The sequence below is a fragment of the Colletotrichum godetiae genome, assembly GCF_030913485.1.
Source record: "Colletotrichum godetiae strain CBS 193.32 chromosome Unknown BDP55scaffold_46, whole genome shotgun sequence".
Lineage (NCBI taxonomy): Eukaryota > Fungi > Ascomycota > Sordariomycetes > Glomerellales > Glomerellaceae > Colletotrichum > Colletotrichum godetiae.
In genome coordinates, this window is record NW_026851294.1 from 187,256 (window position 1) to 202,616 (window position 15,361).

The 15,361-nt window shown below is 53.7% G+C and overlaps 2 protein-coding genes across 2 annotated transcripts; one reads left to right on the top strand and one right to left on the bottom strand.

Annotated features, from left to right (window-relative positions):
- Window positions 1-10,792: 10,792 nt before the first annotated feature.
- BDP55DRAFT_732197 (kinase domain-containing protein) lies at window positions 10,793-12,298 on the top strand (the record flags this gene model as incomplete). The annotated part of the gene is made up of 2 exons (XM_060579915.1): window positions 10,793-12,115; window positions 12,167-12,298. 2 exons carry the CDS (start codon window positions 10,793-10,795, stop codon window positions 12,296-12,298), a joined length of 1,455 nt encoding a protein of 484 aa, XP_060425523.1.
- Window positions 12,299-12,479: 181 nt separating this feature from the next.
- Window positions 12,480-13,332, bottom strand: BDP55DRAFT_292059 (uncharacterized protein). Its single transcript, XM_060566552.1, has one exon. The coding sequence runs from the start codon at window positions 13,122-13,124 to the stop codon at window positions 12,660-12,662; it is 465 nt and encodes a 154-aa protein (XP_060425524.1). The 5' UTR covers window positions 13,125-13,332; the 3' UTR covers window positions 12,480-12,659.
- Between the last annotated feature and the right edge of the window lie 2,029 nt (window positions 13,333-15,361).

The following is a 15,361-nucleotide window of genomic DNA, read 5'->3' on the forward strand; positions in this document are numbered from 1 at the left end:
GTGCTCCACGATCAACTACTCAGTTGGCCCTTCTCACGATGTGCATGGGGAGAGGCACGACTCCCAGCGGCGCCTACTTCGATGGAAAAGCCCAATACGCGCGTCATCTCTAATTTTGGGAACTTCAACGCCTAATTTCCGGGGACCAGAGACGATCAAATACGAATCAATGAACAGAGCCGGTCAAAGAGCAGGATATCCATTGCAGATGACAACGTTCTATACGTGACTGTCAGCCTCGACAGGCGGGTAAGCATAGGTGGCGTTTACGAAGTTTGCTACGAAAATCAAGTTCTGGTTCCTATAGTATGGTCCTGGCATGATTTTTGCAACAGAGCTTCCGACTGACTGACTGACATTGAAATCTCCAGATTGCTGTGAACTATGGCACGATGACAGAGTTCACCTTCATTAACGGAAGAGAGTCTCATTCTGGGAAGCCCCCTATGACAAAGTCCATGAGATCCACGTTCTTGACTTGCATTTGCAAACAACAGGCACCTGAGGCCATTGGTTATCGGAGAAGATTAAGCCGGATACATACAACTAACATGGCACATTGATGGCCGCCAGCAAATATAATCATTATATAGCACATCCAGCCGCTGCGCACTCATCAGCCATTGGAACTATTGCGAGGTTGTTTTCTAATCCATGGTTCAGATTCTTTTCGACGCACACATGAGAGAGAGACTTTCAATGGCCAAAAGACTACTTGCTCCAGTGTGAAGGACGACGAGATACGCTCAGATTGTACGCCTACGATCTACCCTTCAGACAACTGGGTGACGCCCACTGATCCAATGGTAGGAAGATCTGGCAGCTAGTATTACTGGGGTGCACTATTTGTTCTCCCATTGATCGAAGGAACTCATCAGTGGCTGCAGTCACTCCGAATTTTTTCAAGCAACAACTTAAACTGATCAGAGCTCAACCCGGGCAATTGAGTGACCAACGCCCAACACGAACCCCTCCCACGGAACGCCTACAGCCTTGACTCATTGGTGTCATTTACTTTTGAGGAAACGATGAAGTTCTCACCGTGGCTGACTTTGACCCGAAACAACGCCACATCTTTCAGCGGCATGGGTCAAGACCTTGCCCGCAGTCTAAAACGGGTCATGTTGTTGACCTCGAGGCTCGAGGTTTTCCTGCTTATAGCAATGACGAACATACCAGCCGGACCTGATGCGGCTGAGACGGACAGAATGTACAGCACCTCACCTCACTCAAGAGACAACTCACAATGTCTCAACACACCACCCACAAACGAACCCCCCCACCCCTTCATCTTTCCCAAATTCCCAAGGTCTCACCTCAGCTCCAGCCGAGTTCAAGGCAGACTGACAGCCCCCTCTGAACGAGTCGTTCGTCCGCTGTTACACATTGTAGAGAAACACTGCATGTTCCTGGCCCTCATTCGTCATATCTGTCTACTGGAGTTCCAAGAGGAATCCGCATTCACCCGAAAGAAACATCACCAAAAGACGACGAGTGAGAGTCGAGGCTCACAGGAGACGGGATCCAGAGACAATGTCAAAACAGGCTAAGCTTTAGCCGAGCCCAACGAGCAAACACCCTCTGTTCTCTCTTACATGGCGCTGTTCATTACCATATGAGAACTGATATAAAAGTTCGACAAGCGCGTTATATCTGAAAGATGGAGCAACCCATTCAAACGTGACCGCCGGTTCACAACCCCCCTGAAGTAAATATCGGAGTGCCACGTGCTGAGATTGTAGGTATCTAAAGCACCACCGAATAACACAATCTCGATTATAAAGCATCGAAATCTTTCTCTTCATCAACTGGATTCGCCACGGCGGGAAATTTCGTTGCCAAAAGGTGAGCGGAAACGCGACGCAAAATGCTCACCGCTTTCCGCCAGCCACCTCCAAAACACCCCCTGACCGGAGCGGCCAGCGGCTTGCGACGGTCCACCGTTTTACTTCTCATTCTCTGGTTCGACAAGATAAGAAATGGCAAGGGGGGGACGAGAAATAACGACCACAGGCGCGTGAGATACGGAGCTGTACATGATCGCAATAGGGCTGACTAGTGATTCCCGATGAACACCTCAGGTACCCGTGGGGTTGCTGCGGGCACTAAGATGGGGGGGAAGGGAAGGGATGGGATTTTGGGATGCTTGGGATGCAATCGTCGAGTTGCACCCGACGTTGTTTGAATACCTAGATAGCCAAATGATTGCGAGAGTGAGACCGTCTAAGAGCCAATCCCGCCAGATAGCTCCATCGAGACGCGACGACTGGGGGGTTTAATACAGTAGGACAAATGACATGCTTCCTCCCCCCCTCCTCCAGAAGCCTGTCAAAGAAGAGAGAGAGAAAGAGCCAAATCTTGATACCTACCCGTGGTGGTGGCCGGCCGGCCGGCCGGGCACATGCATCGCCACCAGTTCCGGCTGACGTTTCCGCCGGGCGGGCTGGTGCAGAGTGGGAAGGGTGCCGCCGTGCTGGCGTAACACCAGACATCATAGAATGCGCCGAACTGCTGGGTAAGCGAAACGAGCCACTGAGCTGCGAGCTTGTTTGCACGAGGTCGCCCGGGGATAAAGGTGAAGTGAGGTGTGAGGTGAGAGGTGGTGTCTACATCACCGCCAATCCGTCGGCCGGGGGGGGGGGGGGGGGGGGTCAAGAGGATAGACCCGAGGCTACGTACGTACGCTCCGTTGAATCGTACCGTTGGTGAGTGACTTGTCAAACAGATCAACGGCAGTGCTCTTCTTGGGACATCCCGAGAGGCGGATGATTGTCTTTCGCGCCAAAGGAGCGCCTTGCGCGGGGCGAGGGCACATGGGGAAGAGCAACTCGATAGACCAGAAGCCAGTCAGTCATACACTGCACTGAGCCTAGTGAAAAGCACAAACTGGAAAAGTGATTTGTTCTTGGCACCAATACCAGGGCATCCTCCTCGTCCTTCCCCGCGCGGCCTCTACTCGCCCGCCTACGCCCCGAGATGGGTCGATTGTCGTGGTCTGCGGACTTTCGGTTGAGTGTGGAACTCAAGGTTGTCTTTCGGACGGTTTCCAGTTCCCCGAATGGACGGTGCCAAGCCTTTTCCCAGGAAGGAAGCAGTGAATTAACCGCTCGAGGCCGTGGAACCTCTGGCGAGACGGTGAGGGGAAGTAGTCGTCCTTGTGCTGCAGACTGCAGCAGCTACTGCTCATGGGATGAAATGAGAGCTGCAAAGCCAAGCCAAGCAAGCCCAGCCGGGTAGGAGGAGGAGCCTGGGGCAGAGGTCCGCAATTAAGAGGCCGCCAGCTGCAGCTATCCCATGCTTATTGTTCGTCCTGCAGAGTCGTGCAGACACCCCAACTCCAACCTCACATGCCTTTAGGTATACCGTATATGGGAGGCAGGGCCAGCAACAACAACCAAAAGGCTTGGCAGAAATGGGTGTGAAGGGGAGAGACTCCGGGAGAGAGCTCTGAACTCCCGGGGCCACTGACGGTTGGACAGCTTTGCAACTAACATGGCATGGCTGCTTTGCTGCTGTAGCTAGGAGAAAACCAAGGTGATACCCGGCGCCTTTGGTTGAGCTAGTCTGCAGGTCATCTGGAGACTGAAGCAAGCAGAGGAGCATCGAATCAACTCTTAGCGTGAGCCAATGAGGAAAGCCGAGAGTTGCGCGAGACTCCAGAGAGGAGGCACAGAAACGGGCGCGGCCGCAGCATCGGAAAGACGAGTCGAATTGAGTTATTGCAGGTACTATGTGAGTAGTCAATGAGGGGGCTGAAAGACATGGATGGGAAATGCCTCATAGCGGAAGACAAAATGCAGGAGTGGAGTGTTTTGTGTGTGTTGTGGTCGCGTTGCCCAAGTGGTGACCGGATCATGTCTGTACGGACAAGTACTATTCTCTGCCTGCCTGCCTGCCTGCCTGCCTGCCTGCCTGCCTGTGTCTGTTCACAAGTGAAGCCATAAGACGGTAACGAGGGCCGGGGTAAGAGGGGGATGTACCGCCTTAGCGAGATCAAGATGGTCCATGGGCAACAAGATGATGCGACCGTACCGGCAATCTGGAACGGGTGCTGGCAGGTTCGTCTTGTGTTGACATGTCTCTGATTGCTCGTGTCTGCCGCATGTCCGACTAAAGTACTGACAGAGTGCGGCGGCACCACTGCATGCAACAGGCGAAAGGGGGATGGATCATGGTGCATGGGCCGCAACAACCATGTGGGCTCATGGAGGTGATTTGCGGAGAGGTACGGAGACATATTGTAAGACTAATTAGTACGGATAAGAGGCATCAAACCGAGGTTTTTGGAGGTAGTTAGTCTGCAAACGGCCAGGCCTGGGGCGCTTCGACTGGGTCTCAGCCGAGTGTTTTGAACTGCAACCTCAAGTTAAGTGCATCTGGGGATGACAACCCAAGAGCGGGAGAAGGAGGGTAGAGGCTGGTTAGACTTATGGAACTGGCATGGAGTTGCAGGGTGCGGGAGCCTTGCAAGTTGAGGGTGGGAGTTGCGGATGTCGGCGGCGAGGAATGGAGAATACTGTAGATAGCGAGCCAATGGGTGTCGATGAAGGAGAATCGGGAGACATTGAGGTCATTGCTGAGAATGAGATTACCTATCAGTTGGGGGATGAGAAGGCAAGGAGTGGATGCCAAGAAACGTTACACAATCGCATGGGGGCTCCATGGTTGTGTGGTCGCGCAGTTCAAGACAAACCCGAATTCCTCCTAGTCTTGAGGTTGAGAGTCACACGACCTGGGAGAGGAGGGGGATCATAAGGAAAGGCCAGTCTCCCGAGAAGCAAGGCAGGGTAGAGCGCTGAGTGATGGATGGACGGATGGAGGATGGAAGAAGGAGACCGGCGTGTTGTTGAGACGGCAAGGACTACGCTGGGTGCAGCAGCGGCTAGCAAGTAGGTAGTCAAGCACATTCCATGCAACGCTTTCCCAGCGAGTAAGAGGGAGGTTTGGAGATGCGAGAGGGTTCAGGGTACGAACGATGCAGTCGGGGAGACAAGTACCTAGCGAAAGGGAAAAGCCGAGATTCAATGCGGTCTGATTCGGGGGCTCCACAAGAATGGAGGTTTAAACATGAAGGTCACTGGTCAGTGGTCAACACCTTTCTTTCACTTTTCTGAGGTAAATAAGTGTTGGATGTAATGTTCAATTTGGATCGAGTCAAAGGCAGCAAATGAGATGGATTGGACAAGTAAGAGAGACGGGATAAACAATGAAGAGAAACATAGGGTACCCGTACAAACAAGGCCACAACATTGAACAAGGGGGAGAATACCTACCTACTAAGTAAGTGGCTAAGAAAGAAAAAAAGAGGAAGGGGAGACTTTCTCATTCTGGGGCCGATGAAGAATGGAGAACAGCGGAATAGAATGAGGACGGTACGGTACCTCTTGCCGGCTTGGTATTTCCTGGGCCTTCCAGACTTTGGTGTGCAAGTACTCATACCCGCAGCTGCAAACGTCATCGGCTTGCGCAGACACTGTGCGGGGTACGCATGCGGCTAATACCATTTGACAGTACGCCGCTTGCCGCGATACTGGGCGTCTGCAGGAAAGAGGACCTGCCTTCAACACAGGAAGTCACGTACTCGGGTACCTTCTGGACGTCTTTTGCCGTACCTTAGCATACCGTACACTGTAGACGTTGAGACGTTCTTTTTTTCCCTTCAACTTTTTTCTCCCGCCATTTCTCATGTCCCCATTCTCGAATTTTTACCTCACACAAACCCTGAAGTACCGAAATAAGCCGAGCTGAGGGGCGAGAGAAGGAGAGAGAAAAAAAAACCACAGACGAGAGCAACCAAAAAGCAAAAGGCACAAAGTCAACAATACGAAAAATGGCCGGCCAATCGCTCTCGTAAGTTTCCCTAGCATCCAGGGCCAACGAAACACACACGGAACATTCTCTCAGTCTCTCGCTCTCACAGACTCACGCAATCCCATCAAGCTTCTTCTGCGAATCCCCCTCTCCCACACGCTACACGACCACGACCATACCCTGTCCCACGCCATGAGGTCGTCCAAGACCTTCCAAGACTTGCACACAGTCCACACGACGGCCCTTGTCCACCCTGTGCAGACCCCGTCTTGGCCTTCTCCTCTGACCCTGGGTAGCGAACCCCTCCAAGAGTCCAAAGTGCGCCAACAGGGCTCAGGAAGACGCTGTGTGGATGCTCACTCGCCGATGCCCCTCCGTCCTTGGCCCGCAGTCGCATCTTGAATCTCACATTACCTCGCGCCAGGACGCAGCCAGCCATGCCCTACCCACTGCCGTTCGCAAAGCCGCTTTTCTCTTTGCAGATGTCGTCTTGGCGGGTCCCGATTCGACCACACAAGGGCTGAACACCTGCACGGCACCGCCCTGCCTTCCATGTCATCGATCAAACCGCACTGCAAAATCCGGGAAGCTTGACTTTGCCCTTTGACACATGTGCCCCTACACACTACGGAGTACATCCCAGAACAATGTGGTCATTGAGTCGCGACGGCCGCTAAGCCGGCGTCCACGGCAGACCGTTCCTCCAACTCTCTCCAAGCGCGCACCAAGGCACGTACGCAAGTCAGAGACAATCATGCCAAGTGGCACGGCATCTTTGCAGTTGCGTTCTCTTCAATTGGAAATTGATAAGCCGCCTCGCTGGCAATGCCGTCCTCGAACCAGGCGAAGGCCCTGCTTGGAGGAATGATCGATGCCTTTCTACGTAATGACACGACGACCATCGCCACAAGCCGACTCCATCCGCTGCAGCAACCAGCTGGCAGCTGGCAGGGGCCGCAGGGCTTCGTCCGAGTTTGGCGCTGCGTTGCTGTCAGCAGACACTGCTGCTTATGTCAGGCCCTTTTCTCGCAAACTGCGGATTATCAAAGCCTTTCATCGCAGGCCGCGGGTCTTTTCCACGAGGTGGCCGCGGGCAATAACTGAGCGCCAGAAGCGGGCGTGGCTTCTAATACAGACCACTTCACACACCTGAGGCCGGCCTATGCACAAACGCAATCGCACTCTGGAGAAAGCCATATGGTTGTTAAATTTCGGAGACGTACCGGAGCCAGCCAGGTCGAAGGTACTGATCACAAGGCGGGTGCCGATACACAAGACTGACAAACCCAAGAGTAATAAATCGCGCAGCCTAGGTAAAACGGACATCTTTGTTAGTCAAGGGCAAGTCACCCCTTGGCCGGCGCGTACCTGGTCTGCACCTTGCCCCAGACCAAAAATGCGCAATAGTCTCCATTCATGGGCTTTCCGGCAGCCGAATGGTCCAGTCGGCGGACTGATGTTGCGGGCAGAAGCCCCCGTCACCCCGTTCCGTGGCTCAAACTAGTCGATTTGCAGCACCAAAGACGAGACACTGTAGACGGAGCTCGACTTGGCCAGAGACGCAGACATGACACAGAGACCCTCAGGGCTGCGCGTCTTGCATGTCGTTTACCTGATCCCGCCTTTTCCATCGGTCATGTACGGAAGCGCCGTTCCTGAGGGATCCTCATCGGAAGCCACGTCAAGGATTCCGAAGTCTTGTTGAACCTTGCAGACGGAGTCTTTCAGTTCTTGTAAGTTGTGCCTCTCGTACCCTAACCTGACCCAACCTTATCTCGGTGTCTCTGCCCACGCCTGGTCCACTCATCAGAGACCCCGTTCGATGCAGCTACGTTATTGTTACCGCATCTATTGCCTGCTTCCCGCTCTGTATCCGCACTGCGCATGGCGGTGGTTGCGGTGGGTTTCCCACGAGAGTGACAGATGAACGGACTTTTTTTTTCCTTCTGTTATTATGGAGATGAGCTAACCAACACTGGATGCCATTGAGGTATCCGTACATGTTTTTAGCATTAGTCCAGGCAAGTAGCTGTTTGACCGTCAGCTACCCATTTTGTATCTTTGTCTTTTGCCTCGGTACATGTTTGAGCGTTTTCTTCCACTTCAAAGACCACGTCCGGTTCAACAACTCAGCCCTGTCCCTGGTCACTGCCCCGGTCGCCCTCAATCTGAAGATGTTGAAGTGATCGGATAGTCTCCGTCGAAACGGGAAACGAATATGCCACATTCTGGAAAAAGAGAAAAAAGACAAAATAAGATAGGTACCTACCAAATACTCGTCCTTTGCAAGTACCCCGTCCAAGTTGGAAAAGTTTTTCTGGCATGCCCTTGATACCACTCACTTGATTATTAGTAGCCCCTGGATCTATCGGAGGCTAGACCGAATCGTAACAGCAGCAGCAACAGCAACAGCGGAGTGGCTAAGGTGCCGTTCGGAGCAAGCTTGGGAAGCCTGCCAGAATAGCTAGCATTAGAATGGATTTGGGGATACCTGTCACAGTAAACACCAAAGGGGTGAGAAGAGGGTCGACTGATTGGGTTTGCCGACTACCGCTTACAAGCGCGTTCTGAAGGCGTCTCCCCACCCCGACGCCGAACAAACCAAACCACCTTGAAGCCCAAAGCAGTCCACGCGCCGCCTCTACAAAAGTCTCCCACCACCACTACCACCGGCGAGGGCCAGTCCAGAACACAGCTTGTAAGACGAAGGTCGCTGGCTCTGTACACGATAAGAGGTACAGTGGACTGGCAAATTTCATGGATCAAGGCAATTCGAGAGTGCTAGGCCGGACCGCCGTAGCAATTCGGACCTTCGCACTTTCCTCTCCATCCGCTCTTGGTAATCCGTAATGCGTACTGCGTACTACAAGGGATATTTAAGACTGGACTGGATTACCAAAGAGGCATGCAATTTCGGGCTTCTTCCATCTAGGACCACACACGGCAGTCAGTCACACCGACCACGAGTCCACGACTGGTCTGGTGCAGGGCAAGCAGGCCAGACTTTCCTGCCACCCTCTAATGAGTCAAGGCAGGCGAGCCGCGAAGAAAGTACAATGGAAGGGGGTAGTCGAGTCGTGGGGATTGCTGACAGATCAAAGTTCTTTTTAGGCGGTGACCACTGAGCAGTGCAGGCCAGCAACAACAAGATGGAAGAACAAGCCTTTTCCAGCGCTCCTCCCTGGAACAGCTTATTGCTCCTCTAACCCGTGTTCAACAAGGTACCTTGTTTCTCCTGCTAGGTAGGTAAGGTAGCTTTGTATGCGCGCGTACCTTTTATGGAGTGAACCTGGAAGCTCTCGACCGGCCCGGCCACCTCACTTCGCTTACACCGCCCGCCCGCCGCCCGCGGCCTGTTGTGTGTATGTTTTTCCCTCAGCAAAAGCGACTGGACACCCACCACCCACTCGACGGCGACGCATAGCAAAGCAAAGCAGCGACAAAAACCTAGCAGTACTTGTGAATCACTCCGATCAGCTGCGTGGAGCTAGCAGCAGTGCCAGTACCTAGAGCGGTACCGGTACCAGCGCAGTGGAGGGAGTGGGAGGGTCCCAGGTCTCCAGCTCAAAGTCTCTCCATTCTGCTGCTTTCCGCCGATTCACCTAGAGCAGCCCGTGGTGCTAATACCTTGCCTTTCTGTAGCTTACGGCAAGGTGTTCGTACGAAATATACTTCACTTCCCACCTCACACTCAGGTCCACGTCCTCGTCCTCGTCCTCGCCCTTGCCAGTGTGGAAATCTGCAGTCTGCCCTGAGGTCTCAAATTTCTCAACTGTACCGAGCTGCAGGGCAATCCAATCTTTTCATCGTCAAGCCCCACCTTGACCCTACTTTACCTCAAAAAGACGCTACACATCCTACGCTACCTTACCTTGCTCTACTTACACCAGGCCACCACCTATTATTCACCAAGACCACCACCACCACCACCACCTGGCTGTCGCAACCTGACTGTCCCGCTGTGTATTTTTCTTTCCCTCTCTTTTTCGCTCCCCCTCGACTCCCACTTCTCCCCCCTCTCACCTCCGTCCCCTCCCCCCAATTTCTTTGGTATTAACTGCTCGCTCACCCGCCGCCTGCCCGTCTGCGCGTTGCCTGCCACCAGACCAGACCGCTACCCGCCGCCGCTGTCGCCTGCTCCTGGGGCCAGACTTTCTCGCTTTCTCGCTCCGACCGCCTCTGCCTCTCCATCCATTCCTGCAGTCCTCTCTCTCACCTACATAATACTCTAATCCCTACGCCCATCCCATCTTCCTCGTCTTATTACCCTTCCTTCCGACTTCTTCTCTCAAAAACTTTGAATACTACCTCCAGTACACCGTACACACCCCCCTTCCCTCCCACCTTTCACCACGGGACAAAATTAGAAAGAAAAGGGGGTTGAAACAGGTCTGCTATTTTGTCCGCCCTGCGAGTCACGTCTACTTGGGCCCGAGCCCTCCCACTGCGCCGAGGCGTTCTTTACGCCACAGCGAGCCCTTATTCCCTTGTCAGACCTGAGCCTCGACACTCGACGGCGCTCCCGAGCCTACGCAGTACTTGGCTCGACTCGACTCGACTCGACTCGACCAGACAGACCAAAGACTTGAGTCGCAGACTTTAACCCCCCACCACCACTCAATTCTGCATAACCTGTCTCTGCTGCCCCTCCAGCAGCACTGCTGTGCATAGCTGTTCATTCTTGCTGGCTGCACTGCACCGCACCGCACCCACGCTTTCCTTGCGGCTGACACCCATCTGCGGCCTACCTGCGTCACCGATAGCCGGAACCAAGAGAGACAACAGCCAACAAGGGGAAGACAGAGCAAAAAAGACCGAGAGAGAAAGAGAGAGAGCCGAAAGGTCATCCGTCGGTTCGCTTTCGCGTATATACCGCCTTCGTCCCGTCCACCCTTCCTCTCTACAACCAGGACCCCTCCGAACGAACCCTCACCCACCAAATAAAACCTGCCGCGCGCTCATGCCTTCCGCATCCCCCGCTATGGCGAGCCCAACAACCGCCTCGGCGGCCAGTTCCAAACCTTCCTCAGTCAAGTCTGACGGCAAAAAATCGCCGCGTTTGACCCCGCAAAATGGCCAGTCCCTCACCAACGGCAATTCGTCCCACGACGCCCTGCCGAAACCTGCCGAGAAACCCTCCATGAAGGACAAGCTCACGCGCATGTTCTCTACCAAAGACGTCAGCCGAAACGCTATTGAAGTCCCCCATCGACCCCGCGGCTCCAGCTTTAATGGCAGCGACAAGCCCCAACCTCCCAGCAGAAAACCATCCGCTACCACCGCAGAGAAAGTTCCCGAGAAACCAGCCAACAAACCCTCAAAACCTCCCGTAAAAGACCTTCATCGATTCATGGCGAGCCCAGACTTGCAAGGTGGCCACGAGCACCACCTCAAGTCAAGTCGCAGGCAGGAGAAGCTCTCTGACATGTGGCGTACCCTCATCGGCAAGAAGCAAGAACACGCCGAAAACGACCTGTCGCTCGTCTCTAACTGGGTCGACACGCTCAAGGCCGAGAAGGAAGACATGGCCGGCGACAAGAAGAACGGACCAAATGCCACGACCACTCTAGTAGAGAAGTACGGAAAATGCCAGGAAGTTGTAGGCCGTGGTGCCTTTGGAATCGTCAGGATATCCCACAAGAAGGTCGAGAACGGCGTAGAAAGACTCTTCGCCGTTAAGGAATTCCGCCGTCGCCCGGAGGAGACGGAGAAGAAGTACAGCAAACGACTGACTGCCGAGTTTTGCATTTCCTCATCGCTGCGTCATCCCAACGTTATCCACACGCTGGATCTGCTCAAGGACGCCAAGGGAGATTACTGCGAGGTCATGGAGTTCTGCGCCGGTGGTGATTTGTACACTCTCGTCCTCTCGGCCGGCAAGCTTGAGGTCCAGGAGGCGGATTGCTACTTCAAGCAGATGATGCGCGGTGTGGAGTATCTCCACGAGATGGGTGTTGCCCATCGCGATCTGAAGCCTGAGAATCTGCTGCTCACTACTCGTGGTGGCTTGAAGATCACAGATTTTGGCAATGGAGAATGCTTCAGAATGGCCTGGGAGACGGATCCCCACATGGTTTCTGGCCTCTGTGGCTCTGCTCCCTACATCGCACCCGAAGAGTACACCGACAAGGAGTTTGATGCCCGCGCTGTCGATGTCTGGGCCTGTGGTGTTATCTACATGGCCATGCGCACTGGTCGCCATCTCTGGCGTGTTGCCCGTAAAGACGAGGACGAATTCTATGCTAGATACCTAGAAGGTCGTCGCGACGAGGAGGGTTACGGACCGATTGAGTCCTTGCACAGAGTAAGTCTATTTGGTTGCTTGCAGCATTGTCCGGAAACTGACAGCCTTCAGGCGCGCTGTAGGAATGTTATATACTCGATTTTGGATCCTAATCCCACCCGCCGCATTACCGCATCCCAGGTCCTCAAGTCAGAATGGGGACGCGAGATCAAGCTCTGCAAGGCCGGTGAAGAGGGCCTTTGAACAGCGTCGTCTTGAAAACTCGGTGGACAGCTTCTTTCTTGTCATCAAGAATTTCAACATTTTACTTTCAACGGCGGAACAGCAATGACCGGAATTTCCAACCCGGCACACCGATAGAACAATGCGTCTGCACAGACAGCGTGCGTCAACCGGCGGTCTTTTGACTCCCTCTTTCAGCCTGCTTCGATTCACACCCTTTTACACTTGTTTTCCTGACGATTTTACGACACCCCCCTATGCGACCCTGTTATTGCGAGCATTGGCGTTTGGCGTTTTACCCTCCCATGCTGCTTACACCACAACAACCTACTGTTCAACGTACATATGACACCCCCGTCTTTGAAACGGGGCACCGGCAGAACTACGCTACAGAGCCAGGTCTACATCTTTGGGTTGACTTGGCCAGCAGTCCCCAACCCCGATGGAATGAAGCTATAATGAGCGACGGATTTGAGATGTGCAAGGGCATTAACGACCTGGAAACGGAAGATGGACTTGGTTGAGCCTTGAGGAAGAGGCTCAGTGGGATACTTGGCGGTTGAGGACCAGGTGGAATCGGTAGGGACGGATGCATAGGCATGATGCATCGGTCTCGAGGGAACACATCTTGGGAGACTGCATGCGTGTGTGGGCTATGGAACTGACACGCCCGCATATTTGCCCGAGTCAAACTTCTGGATTGATCGTGTGGTCTCCCTGCCGCAAACCCCCCTAATCCACTCGCTTTGCTATCTATAGCGAGTGGCTGTATTCTGAGCCAAAGACCTAAAGAAAGAAAAAAAATTAATGAACAAAGCAAAGAGGAGCGGCATCCTGGGGTGATCATTCTGTGACTGCTCTTGTCTGTGTGCTCACAACTCTTTGCCCATGAATTTTGCTTAGGTTTGGCGAGTCTGGCGGTCTTTGCGGACCTGTCTTGGTCACCTGCCCCATGTCCTGGACATAGGCTGGCCCGTGGGAGAAGCAAATGCTGGATCTATTGCATCACTGGGATACGCAAAGCCACGATGCTCTATCTGATCTTTTACGAAGACGGAAATTACCCACGGGTTGGGCAACCCAGAGAACCGGGCGCAGTATAGAGTTGGGTTTACAGCCACACTGCTCTGTGGGTTATTTGCTGAAACTCTACTCATATATCAGCTTGGCAGATGACATGGGCAGGTATGAACTCTGGGGGGAGCCGATGACGACGGACCGGCGGAATGAACATAGTAATTCCCGCGGCTTCAAGATCTGGGAATGGGGCCCGGGCCAGATCTGAGTGCCGGAAGAGTGGGACCCACCATACCTCTCGTTCTCAACTCTTTCGCCCGACGCCGCGGTTCCGTGGGCTGTGGATACCCAGCCAGGTCAATCCCGGGGATGAGGTCATACTTGTTTGCTTTTTCCCTACAACGACAACTCTATATCAACGCACTTCAACGGGGGAAACCAACGGGCGCCGACGCGGGGGAGTGGCGACCAACGGGATTTTTTCTTTCTTTTACGCCGGGATGTCCGCGACTTCCGTCTGAAGGTCCGTCTTTGCTTTCACACCGAGACTTCCGGGGGGCCAGAAGGAGGGAAGGGCCGCTGCCGCCAAAGTACAACCAACCTTTTTTGGAAAAAGTCTTGGCGGACAAGACGAACAAACTAAGCCACTTCACTTCGCCCCGAGTGTCGCTGCCAAGATCTGGCGATCAGGAAAGGTAGGGCGGACAATACGTTTGGACTTGTGATTTGCCGTTTTTTTCTTTTTCTTTTTTCGCGGATTTGATTTTGAAGCGAAAGCTGTTGGGAATGGCTAATCTTGTCGAGCCTTTGTTTGCTTGGCAAGTGTATCACATCACATTGAGCGCCAGCTTCTGCAAGACTGGAGCTTTGGCTCATTGCCTCTGTTCTTGTAGAGAGCGGTCAGCGTAGACTGTGTTACACACACTGGACTGGCCTGGGCATGCGGACCTAGGTAGAGCACCAGACAACCCGACTCACTGGTAGTTACACTAGGCTCCCAAGTCCAAGGTAGACTGAGCCTCAACGAGAAAGGGTGAAGCCAACGCAGCAAGCACACCTTCTCTCCTAGGGTCGTTCCATGGGAGACTGGACGACAGACGGACATGATTGACAAGCAGATGTGATGATGGACTAATAACGGTGTCCTGACTGATAGGAATGATCAAAAACGTACACCGCCTCTTCTCAAGGCTAGATAGGCCAACTCACCCAAAGCAAAACGCTCTACGGAAGAGCCTCTCTCCTCGTTTGGTAAGTTGACTCACGCTCTAGTCCAGGACACATGGTTTGCCCACGGTCCATGTTGATCCCGTGGACGGGTCACTGCACTAGATCTACCCAAGATCTCGGACAGCGTGTTCACTCCCTTCTGCAGCGGGGAATTTGGGAGACTAGTACCCCAAGGTCAGGAAGTGCCTAGGTAAGGTAGGTAAGTTAAGGGACGTAAGCTTGGTAAAGGTAGGTAGGGCAGTGGGCATGCACTGCCGCTGCCCCGCTCTTTCCGTAATAGTAGACTCAGAATCTCGATAGTCTCACCAGCGTCATCGACCGATGACACCCCCCTTTCCTCCTCCTCCTCCTCGTTCTTCTTCCCCCTTCCCCTCCACACCCAAGTTCTCAGATAAGTCTCAGTAATCCATCCCACCCGTCCGCGTGGCGCACAGCGCCTACCCAGATCCGGCGGTCAGCAAAGGCAGCTTTTTCTCTCCTTCATCTTCCGTCCATGTCCTGCCCCTTCTTCCCCAGAAAGCTCTTTCTTCTTTGAAAGAGAAACTATAAACTTAGTTTCTAGACTGGCGCGCCCAGCACTGAGTTGGAAGGCACCCGATACTCAGCTGGCCCAGCTCTAATGTAAGTACCTTACTATCCATACCAGCATCCCGCCAGGCCCCCAGAAACAAAGAAGTACAAAGACACTACGGCACCGGATCCGGAGAGCGGGTACCCGCCGGCAAACACCAAAGCCCCACCGCCACAACCACCGGACGAGGTTACCTAGCTCTCAAGCGGGTACCATCCAAGTAGAATCCTCGCCTTCTGCCGCATCCGGAACTCCGGGGACGCCCC